This window comes from Lathamus discolor, chromosome 3 (genome assembly GCF_037157495.1).
Source record: "Lathamus discolor isolate bLatDis1 chromosome 3, bLatDis1.hap1, whole genome shotgun sequence".
NCBI classification, from domain to species: Eukaryota; Metazoa; Chordata; class Aves; order Psittaciformes; family Psittacidae; genus Lathamus; species Lathamus discolor.
Genome location: NC_088886.1, coordinates 34,967,789 through 34,980,535, shown reverse-complemented (window position 1 = coordinate 34,980,535; position 12,747 = coordinate 34,967,789). Strand labels below are relative to the sequence as shown.

General features: G+C 50.4%; 1 protein-coding gene across 4 annotated transcripts in view; it reads right to left on the bottom strand.

The window, feature by feature from the left end:
- MECOM (MDS1 and EVI1 complex locus) overlaps positions 1 to 10,322 on the bottom strand; it is a 343,190-nt gene extending 332,868 nt beyond the window's left edge. For 2 of the 4 annotated variants that reach the window (XM_065674617.1, XM_065674618.1), the window contains exon 1: positions 10,178 to 10,322. In XM_065674617.1, coding sequence (XP_065530689.1) covers positions 10,178 to 10,214 — 37 coding nt within the window. In that variant the 5' untranslated portion in view covers positions 10,215 to 10,322. The remainder of the gene's footprint in view (positions 1 to 10,177) is intronic. The other 2 variants (XM_065674619.1, XM_065674621.1) reach the window with 1 other exon arrangement.
- Between the last annotated feature and the right edge of the window lie 2,425 nt (positions 10,323 to 12,747).

Here is a 12,747-nt window from a genome sequence, read left to right as displayed (position 1 = left end):
ATCTGCCTTTCTTAGGGCCTAAGCTCTGTGTGAACTGCCCATGTTTGCACAAAGCTCAGCACAACAGGCATCCAGTCCTGGCTGGGTTCTGCAGTTGCTGCTTTAATTCAAGTCATAATAAATAATAATGTCAGGTTGGAAATAAATCGTCTGGTTTTGGTCCATGGCTGATCCTTCAGCACGGCGCATGGTGAAAGCAGCAGTTGGGAAGCTTTCCTGCATCCCCCCATCCTGGTTCTAACTTTGTTTCACCCCTTCTGGCTCAGTCTTGCTTCTGTTTTCACTCAGGACTTTGGTTCAGTACAGATAATGTCACCTTTTCTCTCATTCTGAGCTTGGTCGCCAATACTAAAGACACCGCATGGTTTTATTCCCCCAGATCTCTCTGATCTGCATCTGAAGCGACCTAGTGCATCATTTCTTCATCACTCAGTTACCTTGGCTTTATCTGGTATCTTCCCTCACACCAGGTACCATAAACTCCAGGATGGTGATTATCCAGGCAGAGCATAAATGCTTAATAGCTCTTACGCAGGCAGCCAGGGACTACTGGGGTATTGCTTACTATATGAACTGAAAGAATCAGGACAAATACATAGTACTGTTTACCTTTCACAATTGACACGCCTTCATTACCACTGTGAATTATCATTATCATGATACAGTAAGAACGAAACAGCAAAAGTATGAAGTAGTGCTGTTAACTCAGATACAGCTGATATCCCTTTGCTTTTTGATGCTGTGTATTCTTAGACCAATACTTCATGCCAGTCCCTGCAGCCAAAAATACATCAAGAGCCTAAAAAAAGTAAAATAGAAACATCACTCAAAATTCTTTCAAACAACGTTTCCTTTTCTTCCTTTATAGGGAGCCACAAAGAGAATGGGAAAAATTAAAACTCACAAAAAGCATTGCTTAACTCCTCACCAAGGTGCAAGTAAATAAAACGTGCCACAGTAAGTTCAAATCGCAGAGTTTTCAGGAGGGAAAGGTTAATCATTTCTGTCAAATGCTGGAAATGTTAAATGGTTTTTAAATCAAAAATATAAGCACCACCAGTGACTCAAGATGCATTTTAGACATGTTTGGGGTGATTTTTTTCCAGCAGTCAGTGCTTGTCTCTCACATACCTTCCGTTAGTCTGAGATGAAATGGGGAGGCATTAAATGGTACTACTACAGGCACCAGGCACTTTCAACAGCAAAGCTATTTGTTTAGAAGGTACAAACTCAGGCTATTTGGAGAAGCACAGTCCTTGGGACTCAGCTCAGCAGCGCTAGTCAGGGGTGCTGGACCCCTTGCACACCCCCTGAGTGCCCGCCACAGCCCCCAGCAGTCCTTGACCCATGGGAGAGACGGAGAGCACACGGCATGGATGGGGCACAGCAGGAAACAAGTATGCAAAGTCACCGCAGTCCCCCCATCAGCGGCGTTCATATTTCATTGTAATGGCTAAAATGACTCTTAAATGAGGCCAGATTATAGGCCCAACCTAATTCACTTACACTGATGTAAATCTAGGTATCTGTTACAACATCGCATGTTGGGGCACACCAGAGAGCAAAAGCTGCTGATAACCGCACACATCCGCACCCCCCCGGGAATGAAAGGAAGAGGATTCCTCCCGTCCAGACCTGATCCAAAGCCCGTTGAAGTCGGGTACGAGCTTCTTCAGCTCTGGTGGGTTTGGGATAAGGCCCGCAGCAAGCGCTGAGCCAGCTCTGCTGCCAGAATGCAAAATTCTTTTCCATCGGCTTTGCCAGTTTGGTGTTAATACATGTGTGAAGGAGCCTGGGGGAGGGAGGAGTTGAGGAGACTTTTTTAAATTGAGAAACGGTTTCACCCTTGCCAGCACACGGACTTTGTGCACAAGAACAGGAGAGGGGGCAGGAGATGTTCTTCTGAAGCCATCAGCTCCCTGTCACAACATCCCAGCAGAGGGTGGATGTGTCTGTCACAGGGACCCCCAGGTCCCTAGGGCTAGGGTAGTCCCCTCTCTGCTACAAAAGGGCAAATCTGGAGTCATGGGTGGGTATGAATACAGACCCCACTCACCAAACCCAGCTGAAATAAGAGAAGGCTTGGATAACACGGGATGTGGCAGGCAAAACATTCCTTGGCCACAGGTGAGCCCTCATCCCAGTATAATAGGACCAGCTGGGAGCTGGTATCATTTTAATCCCCTTTTCCCTATAAACAACATTGCCATGAACCATCCTTCAGTTTTCTCTGCCATTCATTTCTTCCCGCACTGCCAAGCTTTTCTGTTGCACATATCCCATACAAGCTGCTGTTGCCCCTTTGGCTTTCCAGGGGAAGGGCTCTGCCTTCCTGTGGCTTTCGAAGCGTGTAGCCCAGCCAGTCTCAGAATTAGGCTGGGGCCTTTGCAGGCTGCCGCAGTATAAACAGATTCAGTAGGGCACATGTTATACAGTAAGATCATCCGAAACCAAACATTTTCCCACTGCACACAATAAACATCCATAATAAATTGCATTATACAAAATATATTTATGGCTAATTTTTTAATTTAAACCACCTGGGAAATTTTTGCTAGATTGGTTGATACGAAGGTTTGAGTATTCTGGTAATCTAATGATATCTAATAGACAAAATAGTATGATGTTACAGCAGTCTCAAAGCTTTCATTTTCTGTAGCCCTCTCAGAGATCAAACTGCCAGAACTCATATTTTTTTGAAATTTTATACATAATTGGTGATGCAATTGCCAAAAATAACCTATTCATAGAAGTCTTGCTCTTCTGGTTTCTAACTTATTGTAATCACGAAACAGAGCAGCGCACTGCCTTGCAACGGAATATGGGTTTGGGTCAGGGAGCAAGGGCTACGGTTGTGTGGCAGTTTCCATTCTGCAGATTATTTTACAGGCAATTTAAATTTAGTTGAAACAGGGCTAAAAAGTAGTGCACCCATTCAGACATATGAGTAGTTCCTCAGAAAAGGAACAAAGCTGTAACTTGGGTGTATCTCTATTCTGAACCAAAATCTTGCTCCAGTATAAGATTCTCTAAACAAAAGCTGCTGGTGCCGAAGGGGACAGAGTGTTTCTATTGCATAAATTAAGCCCAGACCTGTAATCCTTGCACTGTAAAACTCATGCTCATCACAGATCAGCCAGGATTTCCACAAAGACTCGAGATCATTGCGGATCTTGTTGAGCCAGCCTTTCTCTAGTTAGTACAAATCCCAGCTCAAACCGGGCTGTGTGTCAGCAACAAGCACTGGCGGCTTCATAGTTGCTGGACTCGTTTTAAAGTGCAGCCCATACCTTTAGCTACTTCCTTGCCTCCTGTTGTTCCTAGGACTTGGAGGCCATGTGGTACATTTCAGCCTTAACTTTGAATTTCCTTTATTTGGAGATCAAACTTTGACATTCCCTTAAGGTAGTGGGGTTTTATGTCATTGCATATATCCTAGTTTAAAAGATAACGCTTCACTGAAACAGACCACAATATTAAACCCTGAAATAAAACGAATTGTATTTCACTTCCCAACTCCTATTGCTGGATTAGCTCACATTTCTTTCTCTTTGTTACATATTTAGCACCAAATACAATATTCATCGCAGGCTAGCTTCCCTCCTCCCACACGGCTCTGTGCCTGCCTTTTCTTTCAGCAGCACTGGAGAAGGCAATGCCTCGCTATAGCCTGGAAATGCAAACAAGAGGGAGGGAACATGAAGTCAACGAATTCTTATACCCTGAGCACTTTTTTTGATATAAAATGGCAATGCAAATAGATGAAGTCCTGGCCATTACAACACGCACTTCTCTTCAGCTTCTCCATTCCCTTCCCCACCTCACTGTTTCCTAGCTGAGATTATCTACCAGCAAACATCTCCCTCCATCAGGCCCTGAAGCTAAGGAGGCCTGGAGGCGCTTTCTGACGCTTATTGGTTCATATTACAATCTATACTGGTCTTGTCTGGTTCCTAGCCTGTGTATTAAGAGCTGCAGCAGTAACCCAATGGAAAGCCATCAGAGCAGCAACAAACTTCTGTGACCCCAGGCCCCCCTCTTTGCATCCTAATCTCAGTGTGCACACCCTACTCCTCCTTCCCATCTTTACAGTCCGCCTGCTTCCCTCTGCCCTTAAACATGGGCACAGGGCACCCCTGCGCCGAGCAGGGACACCTGTGATACACATTTGTTCAGTTCTAGCTCTGTCTTCTGGGTAACATTGTATTCGCTAGTTTGAAAACCATGTGGGATTAAACCTCCTTCTGCTCTTCATAAGCCACTCCTTGTCTGACTAGGCTGAAGTGATGGAAAACTGATTGTATTAAATTACGGCAAAAGAGCACCAAGTTGCTCCAAAAATGACAGCAAACCTAGTTAGATTTTAAATAAACAAATATCATGAATTCTTGGTCAGAAATCTAAGTGTCTGAACAAGCCCTTCCAGAGTTAAAGTACATCTGTTAAGAAAGTGGTTTACTGCAAAGCAAGGCAATTTCTGCGGGCAAGGCTTCATTACCTGGGATTTATAAAACTCCACCTGCTTCCTACTGCCCTTTCCTCATCCACCTTGGTCCGGAGCAGTCTCTGATGCTTTCCTTTATCCTTCTGCATCATGTACCTGTCCTGGCAGAAAATTCACCCCACTTTCTTCCTCAGCAACTTAGGCAGCTTTATCAGGGAGCTGTGCTCCCCAGGACAGCCAGAAATTCCTTCTCTGGCCAAACACCTTTACTTACACGTGGAGCCAATAAACATTTTACAACAAATACTTCCACCACAGAAGTACACAGAGCTTTTGGGAAGCATCCCAGGGAACTATGCATAGGCTCCTGTATACCAATTCTGTGTTGTCTGTATACACTCACAACGTCTAAGAGCCTGTGCAGATGTTCAAACATAGGTGCACAGGCTGCAAGCACTCCAGGAGCCTACGCATACCACAACCCCACTCTAAACCAGTACATACATTAACTGTGATTGCAGGTATCAAATGTAGTTACCTGTGTTTCTCTCTGTATGTGCACACACATACATCATTATTTTATACAGTTATATATATATATACACACACATACAGATATATGCATCTCCAGGGCATAAACAGAAGGCTATGTTACAAATGCACACATATGCACATGCATACAGAAACACAGACACTTGCACACTTACATGCACTTAAATAACTCCATGAATAGGTGAATATGAACACTAATAGCCATTTATGGCAACAACAATGAAAGCTGTCCCTGGAGCCTGCCTGTGGTACAGCAGCCAAAATGATTGAGTATGTACAGGGCACCGCTGCAGCAATGGCACTCAGATGGGCCTCCTTTTAGAAATGATTAATATTTAACCGAGTTGGTGAACCTGGCTTTGGTTTTAGTTCTGATTAGATAGCAGGGTGCACAGAGCTGTCCCACTGAGGACATCATGGGACGTGCAGGCAGCTTCCACTCGTGCTTCACAAGAAGACAGAGAGTGAAAAGGGGAGAGAAGGAGAGGTATGAGGCAGGGGAAAGAAAAAATTCATGCTCAGCTGCATTTGTGTTTGTTAGGAAAGAAAAGGGGGAAAAGCAGCCGGAGAGGCCGGTGTAATGAGATGCTGTAGCTTTCATGAAAGAGGTGAAATAATTTTAAACACAGACACACAATGAGTTTATTTATTTAGAAAGTTGTTAAATAGAGTCTGGGAATTCAAATATTCAATGTTGACATTGTACAGAGCTGGCGGGGAGCCAGCCCAGCTCTCTGGAGGGACCCAATGGCCACGGCGCCCAGGCCCTTGCCCCTCCCAGCCCACTAACTAAGTAAAAGCCATTAGTTATACCCACAAGCAATATCTGAATCCGAGTCAAATAATGTTGCCTCAGCCAGCCAACTTCAAAGGCGTGTAAGTGTGTTTGGCTTTTTAGTGCTGGAACTGCAGCAATATGTCACACTTTTGAAGAGTTTTGTAAACAGTTCCTTCCCCTTTGTAGAAACATTTCTTAAGTTTCTTGTACCCCATGTAAACAGCGTTAATTAACAAGGGTTACATTTTTCATTTACAAGCAGGGCTGTATTAATAACGAGCTCGCCTTTCGGACCATCCCTTTCCTTTGTGTCCTTTCTCTGCCCCGCACCGTGGCCAGCCCCGGGGTGGCCGAGGAGCAGCCCAGAGTCACCGCTGGGCTCAGCCCCACGTGCCATCGCCTGCGCAGTGCCACAAAGGTGGTCACAAACTCGTGGTGGCTGCTGGCCCCGAGTAAGCGACGGTGGAGACAGAGAGAGACAGAGGCAGAGAGAGAGAGGAAAGAGGTGGAAGAAAGGGAACCAGGATGAAGGAAGCGGAAAAGGAAAAAAAAGAGAGAAAGGAAGGGAGGAAGGGAAGGAGGAAGGAAGGAGGGAGGAAGAAGGGGGGAGGAAGGAAGGAAGGAAGGAAGGAAGGAAGGAAGGAAAGAAGGAAGGAAGGAAGGAAGGAAGGAAGGAAGGAAGGAAGGAAGGAAGGAAGGAAGGAAGGAAGGAAGGAAGGAAGGAAGGAAGGAAGGAAGGAAAAGAGAGAGACAGAAAGGGAGAGAGAAAGAGAGAAGAAAGAAAGAGAGAAACAGTGAAAAAAAAGAAGAAAGAAAAAGAGAGAAAGAGAGAAGAAAGAAAAAAAGGAAAAGAAAGAAAGAAGAAAGAAAGAAAGAAAGAGAAAAGAAGAGAGAGAAAGAAAGAAAAAGAAAGAAAGAGAGAGAGAAAAGAGAGAAAAGAAAGAGAGAGAGAAAGAGAAAAGAAAAAGAAAGAAAGAAAGAGAGAGAAAGAAAGAAAAGAAAGAAAGAAAGAAAAAGAAAGAGAGAAAGAGGAGAGAGAGAGAGAGAGAGAGAGAAAGAGAGAAAGAGAGAAAGAGAGAAAGAGAGAGAGAAAGAGAGGAGAAGAAAGAGAGAGAGAAAGAGAGAGAGAAAGAGAGAGAGAAAGAGAGAAAGAAAGAAAAGAAAGAAAGAAAGAAAGAAAGAAAGAAAGAAAGAAAGAAAGAAAGAAAGAAAGAAAGAAAGAAAGAAAGAAAGAAAGAAAGAAAGAAAGAAAGAAAGAAAGAAAGAAAGAAAAAGAAAGAGGGAAAGAGAAAGCAGAACGAAAGAAGCGAGAAGCCACAACGCGCGCTCTCCCCCCTGAGAAGGGTTAACGAGCAGCCTGGTGAAAATGTGCCCGGCGTGTAATGGGATTGCCTCGCCCGGCCCCGCAGCCCCCTGCGCCCCGCACCCTCCAGCAGGAGCCACCCGGGACGGCGCTGCGCTAGGGGTGCCGCCAGGCCGGCCGGGCCGGGCCGGGCCGGTGTCGGTGTCCCGGGCGGGTTGCGCGCCGCCGCCGGCAGCCCCGCTGCCCCCCCGGCGGGGGGTGTTACGGACCCGCGGTGCCGGCGGCGGGAGGCAGAGGCGAGGGTAAAGCGGTGGCAAAGTAAACCGCCTCGCGGAGAGGGCCGGGAGCCCGGACACGGCAAACATTTCCCTGCTCGAAAACAAATTCCTGCACAGAGTCTTAAACAGGCAAATAAACTTGCCAGCTCTGTTTTTCAATCAAGCCTTTTAAGTACTAGACTGAGGCAAATTACAGGCTCAGGAAAACCTGCTGAAACTTAGGAAAGTGTTATTTTACCATCTCAGATGGTTGGAGGGATCTGGATCTACCTTGACTGCACTAAATTGCCTGTAAAAAAGTGGTGATAAAGTGTAAAAGTAACAAGTGCCTCCTTCTTCCCGTGTGTTCCCCTAATCTGATCACCTCCTGGCTCTTTATGAGGCTGCTGGGTGGCTGGGGTCTGCCCCAGCCCAGGGGTTATTCGGGGATACGGTTCCACCAGGCGGGCACAAACCCACCCGAGTGGAAAAGCAGCTGCCCCGGGGCCGAGGCGCGGAGCAGCGCGGAGCGGGGATGCCCGCGCAGGTGCAGCGCGATGCGGGCGGCCGGGCCCGCACCCCGGGCCTGCACCCCCTCAGGGTCCGCACCCCACCAGCTGCCACCCGAAAATGTGGCGGGGACAAAGCCTTCAGCGTGGTTTTTCCTCTTATTTTTACAGTTTGACATTTAAAAATTCACCCGCTACTCCCCGCGTGGCTTTGCTTGTTTCTTCTTCTATTATTTTTATTTTTCCCTTTTATTTCTTTTTTGGGGGGGGGGGGAGGGGCAAAACCCCCAAATTGGTTTTTATCAATTTTACACTGAGGTCAAGAGCATGCACGCTTCACGGATTCTGCCTCAATGAAGAGTCAAAAGCTTCCCCGCGTACCAGCGACAGCCGCGCCATCGGGCCGATTTTTGTTTCACGCACGAAGCAGTAAAAGCGAAATTACACCAGAAGCGCGCTTGGTCCCGACCTACCCCGTTCTCCACGGAGGAGGGTGAAGGCTACAAACTCTTTCCTATTCCCAACCCAGACAGAAAGAACCGAAAAGCTAAAAACTTCTCCTCTCGAACAACTGAATTACAGGGGTCGCCTCCAACCCTCCTTCCACTTGCCGTGGAAGTGAGACGCTCTTCGGGGGGGGAAAGAATCATACGGGGGAAAAAATATCCCGGCTTTTTAAATATGATTTCCTTTATGAGCGGATTGTAACCGAAGGATTATTTAATGTAACGCATCTGTCGGGGACGGGGGGGTTGGGGGGAGTGGGGGGTGGAAGTGCTGCTGCTGCTGCAGCGAGAGCCCAGAGCAGAAACTTTGCAGACGGTGGGATCTCGCCCGCGGAGGAGGAGCAGCAGCGGGAGCGGGATCGGGAGCGGGAACAGGAGCAGGAGTAGCCCTGCATCGCTGCACAGCGAGAAAGGCAAGGCAGAGGCAAAGAAACCTGACGGATTTTGTCGGGGATGTGAGAATTACTAATTTTTTCCCCGTAATTACCTCCAAAGAAGGGATGGCAACCTGGAGATCTAGCAATATATTTGGTTTTAAATTGTGGGCGCTGGATTATCCACTTTAAAATCCCCTCATCAAATGCAGGTTGCTGCTGTTATTGTTGAGATTCACAGAAAAGCTGATGATGATCCGGAGACATCTTTCGCTTCCCCTTTTCCAGGCTCCTCTACGGTTTTTTCCCCTTCACAAATAAAGAGTACATAAGCATCTGCTTTTTACCTCACGCAACTTATGCAACATTTCATCCGAGCTTTGGGGGGGGGGGGGTTGGTTTTCTTTTTTCGCTTGCCCGTATTTTTTTTTTCACTCGGGAATGTGAGTTGCCATCGCCATGGATATCAAATGAAACTTGCCCAGATGTGTCAGAGAAAATAAAGACATCAGCTGCTTTTAAAATAGGACGCGAAAGCTGGCGAAGTTTTGTTGTTGATTCCCTTTTTTAAATAACATATATATATATATATAAGGAAAATAACAATATAAGCCCCAAGACTGCTGCAGTTAAAAGCAAAGCTCCCCATCCTAAAGGAGAAACAGATGGGGGAGCGTAATAATAATTAAATCAGTCGGACTTCGCGTGTGGACGGCCGAGCCCTCGCCTCGCGGAACACAGACCTCCGGGCGGCCAAACTGTATAAAAAGTGCTGGAAAAGCGCCTGACATGACAGCATTCACCTCGCCTCGGAGCGGGGACCCCAGCGTGCTGCGAGCCGCTCCGACAGCCCCCGCTGCCCCCCCTCCCGAGCGGGGCATCCCCGGCCACGCGTGGTGCCCCCCCCGTCCCGTCCCGTCCCGCTTCCCCGCGCGGCTCCACGCGCGGTTTGGGGCTGGATTTTGGCACAAGCACGCGGCCGGGGTGGCGTCCCCGGTAGCTCCGCACCGGCTACCTGCGCCCGGGGCTCGCCGCCTGCCCCGCGGGCTGCCGCTGCCCCTCCGCGCACACGCACACACACTCACACTCGCACACCCACCCCGGCCCTGCCGACGGCCGACAGCGCCCACTATAGGGCCCGGAGCCACTCGCACCCCCTTTTCCCGACCACCCCCCACACACTCCAGCCCCCGGCAGCGGCAGCAACTTCCAGCGCTCGCCACTGAACTTCTCCTCAACTCCTTCCCCACCGCCCGCTGGCCGCCCGCAGCCCCCACCCGGCTGCCCCCTCCCGGACCCTGCCGGGCCGAGCCGAGCCGAGCCTGGCCGGGCCGGGCCGTGGCGAAGTGGGGATGCTGCAGGTTGTCTGCGAGCTCAGCGCCGCATCAGACATGTCTGTGCAACATGGCAGAGAGGGAGGGTGAAAAGCCAAGAGAAAGGGGTATTGCACCTACTTGCGGCCAGCTTCCTCGCCCGGCCCTTGGATCGCATGCTGCCCGTCCCGCGGCCGATGCTGGCGTGCGGCTGGGGGGGGGGCTTATATTTTTTTCTCCTCCTGGAGCTTTTCCTCCGTTTTCGCTCCCCCTCTCCCGCTCTCCTCTCCCTCTCCCGCACACACACTCTCCCTTTCTCTCAATCCCGGCTCGCTATCTCTCCAGCATTGTCAGTTCGGACACCTTCGCACATGCGCACGGGCGGCTCCCCCCCGCTCTTCAACATTTCAGCGCCGCCAAAAAAAAGTTTGCAGCGATCCATCACCGCCGGGGGAGACCCGACAGCGGCCCCGGGCCGGGCCGGGCCGGCCGGGCGGGCAGGGGCCCAGGGGCTGCCGCTGCGCTGCGCTGCGCTGCCTGCGCAGCCGGACACAGCGGGGCAGCGGCTGGGGGGCGAGAAGGGACACCTCTCCTTCACCTCTTCCGCTTGGGTTCTACCTTTCTCCTTTATTTTTCCTTTTACTTCTTTTTTTACTTTTTCCATTTTTTCTCTTTTACCTTTTTCTCTGTTCTATTTTTTACCTCAGTTTAATCCTTTTTTGTATTTTTTTTTTACCTTTTTACTTTTTCAAAAAAAACTTTTACTTATTTTCCCTTTTTTTTTTTTACCTTTTTATATTTTTCTTTACCTTTTGCTCTTTTTTTTACCTTTTCCTTCTTTTTTACCTTTTTCTGCTTTTTTTCTTTTTTTCACATTTATATACGTGTATATGTGTGTGTGTGACGTTAGCGTTCTCCTGGCGTCTTCGCAACGTTTAAATGGTTTATTCTCACCCGGCCGCAATTAGCGTAGGTCTCTGCGTATATAGCGAGAGGCACAACTTACTGACATGTTTTACTATGTATGCCCCCTTGCCCAGCGCACACACTTTTTCCCCACCTTGAACTCGGTTCAGCCGCCACCATTTGGGCTGAAGAAAGAAAAAAGGCGCTTTTAAAACGGTGAACCCACCGCTCTAATCTGCTTTAATTACAGGGTTTGCCAATCAAAGAGGGAGCGCGAAGAAATTGGGAGCTCCTTTAGGGGACGGCTGTGTCCGAGGTATGAATCAATCCAAACTACATATAGATTTTCCTCTGGTACAACCTCCTTGCATTAAACAGTTTTGTTCAATACCTTCCATGCGCTATTTATGTTCCCATTAATATCTGTTGCAAATCCTGCCAGACACCATAAAAGAAAATTACAATCTTTCAGACTCGGGGCTGCGCCAGTACATACACGCTGCTCAACTTTTTGTTTTAATAAAATCCTCAGCATCGCCCCTTCCCCCTTCACACTCCCCACCCCAACAAACACTCCCCCCCGGCTGCCGCTGCTGATGATCGGGGCCGCCCGCGGCTCCCCCCCTGGCCCAGCGTCCCCCGCACCCCACTGGTGACAGCCCCCGCGCTGGAGGGGTGGAGCGGGGGCACGGCGGCTCCCGGACTGCTCCCCCATCGCCCGGCAGATAGGTGCAAGCACTTGAACCCTCTCTGCGGAGCCGTCCTTGATGCCCATCGTTATGTTTCAGTTGCAAATTGGGTTTCTCTTTTTTTTCAAGGCCCAGCAGCTGCCCCGCGCCCACCCCGCAGCCTTCCGCAGCCGCGCAGGGATGCACCTCACCCCCCCGAGCAGGAGGGGCAGGCAGGCAGGGCGCTGCGCGGCCGCGCACACGCGTGGAGCTGGGCCTTCCCCGGCCGCAGACCCTCCGCACCCCTCGGGCTGTCCCGGGCGGAGGCAGGGCCGGGGCTGCCCTCGGGGAACGGGCACTACAGACCCCAGCTCTTGCTCGCAGGCAGCGTCTCTCTCCTTGCGGGGCTGTATCAGGGTGTCCCCGAATCACCCCTCCTCATCAACCCGCGGCGCCGGTTCGCTTGGGGGAAGAACCGAAGACAACCGTGAACTTGGCAAAACTGCCCCCGCTCCCCGGTTTAAACGGAGACCCCGACAAAGCCGCCGCCCGGGCAGAGGTGCGCGTCCTCCGCCGTGGGCAGCCGCGACCGGCGTGGCGGGGAACACGCGTGGGAGCCCCGCTGCTGGGCCGGGCGCCCAGATCCGGGTTTCCCGGGCGGGCAGCCCTGACCCCGGCGGCGCCCGCCCGTCACGGCCACCTGCCCGCCGGCCCCGGGAGCCCGGCAGGTGCCGCGGCCGCACCGGGTCTCCCCACTGCCCGAAAGGTCCCCGCGAGCCCCCCGGGATATCCGTTTCGTTTGCGCTGGGAGGCTCCTCCGCGCCGGCGACCCCCGTTGCCTCCCGGGCGGGACACGGCCGGCCGCGGGGCTGCGCGGCTGCGGGGCTGCGCTGCTGCGGGACTGCGGGCGCCCCTGCAGCACATCAGCGGCCGGAACGAAGTATTTAAATTTGAGGGTTTGCTTTGTTGTGTTCTGGTTTGGTTTGGTTTGTTTTTGGTTTTCTTTTCTGGGCGGAGGGGGGGAATTAAAACTATTTCTAACATAGGCTGGGAGACAAAACGCCCCCCCCCCCCCCCACGCCCCCCTTCACACACAGGTTTCAGTGCATTCCCCGTAACAGGAAATTTTCCCTTCCT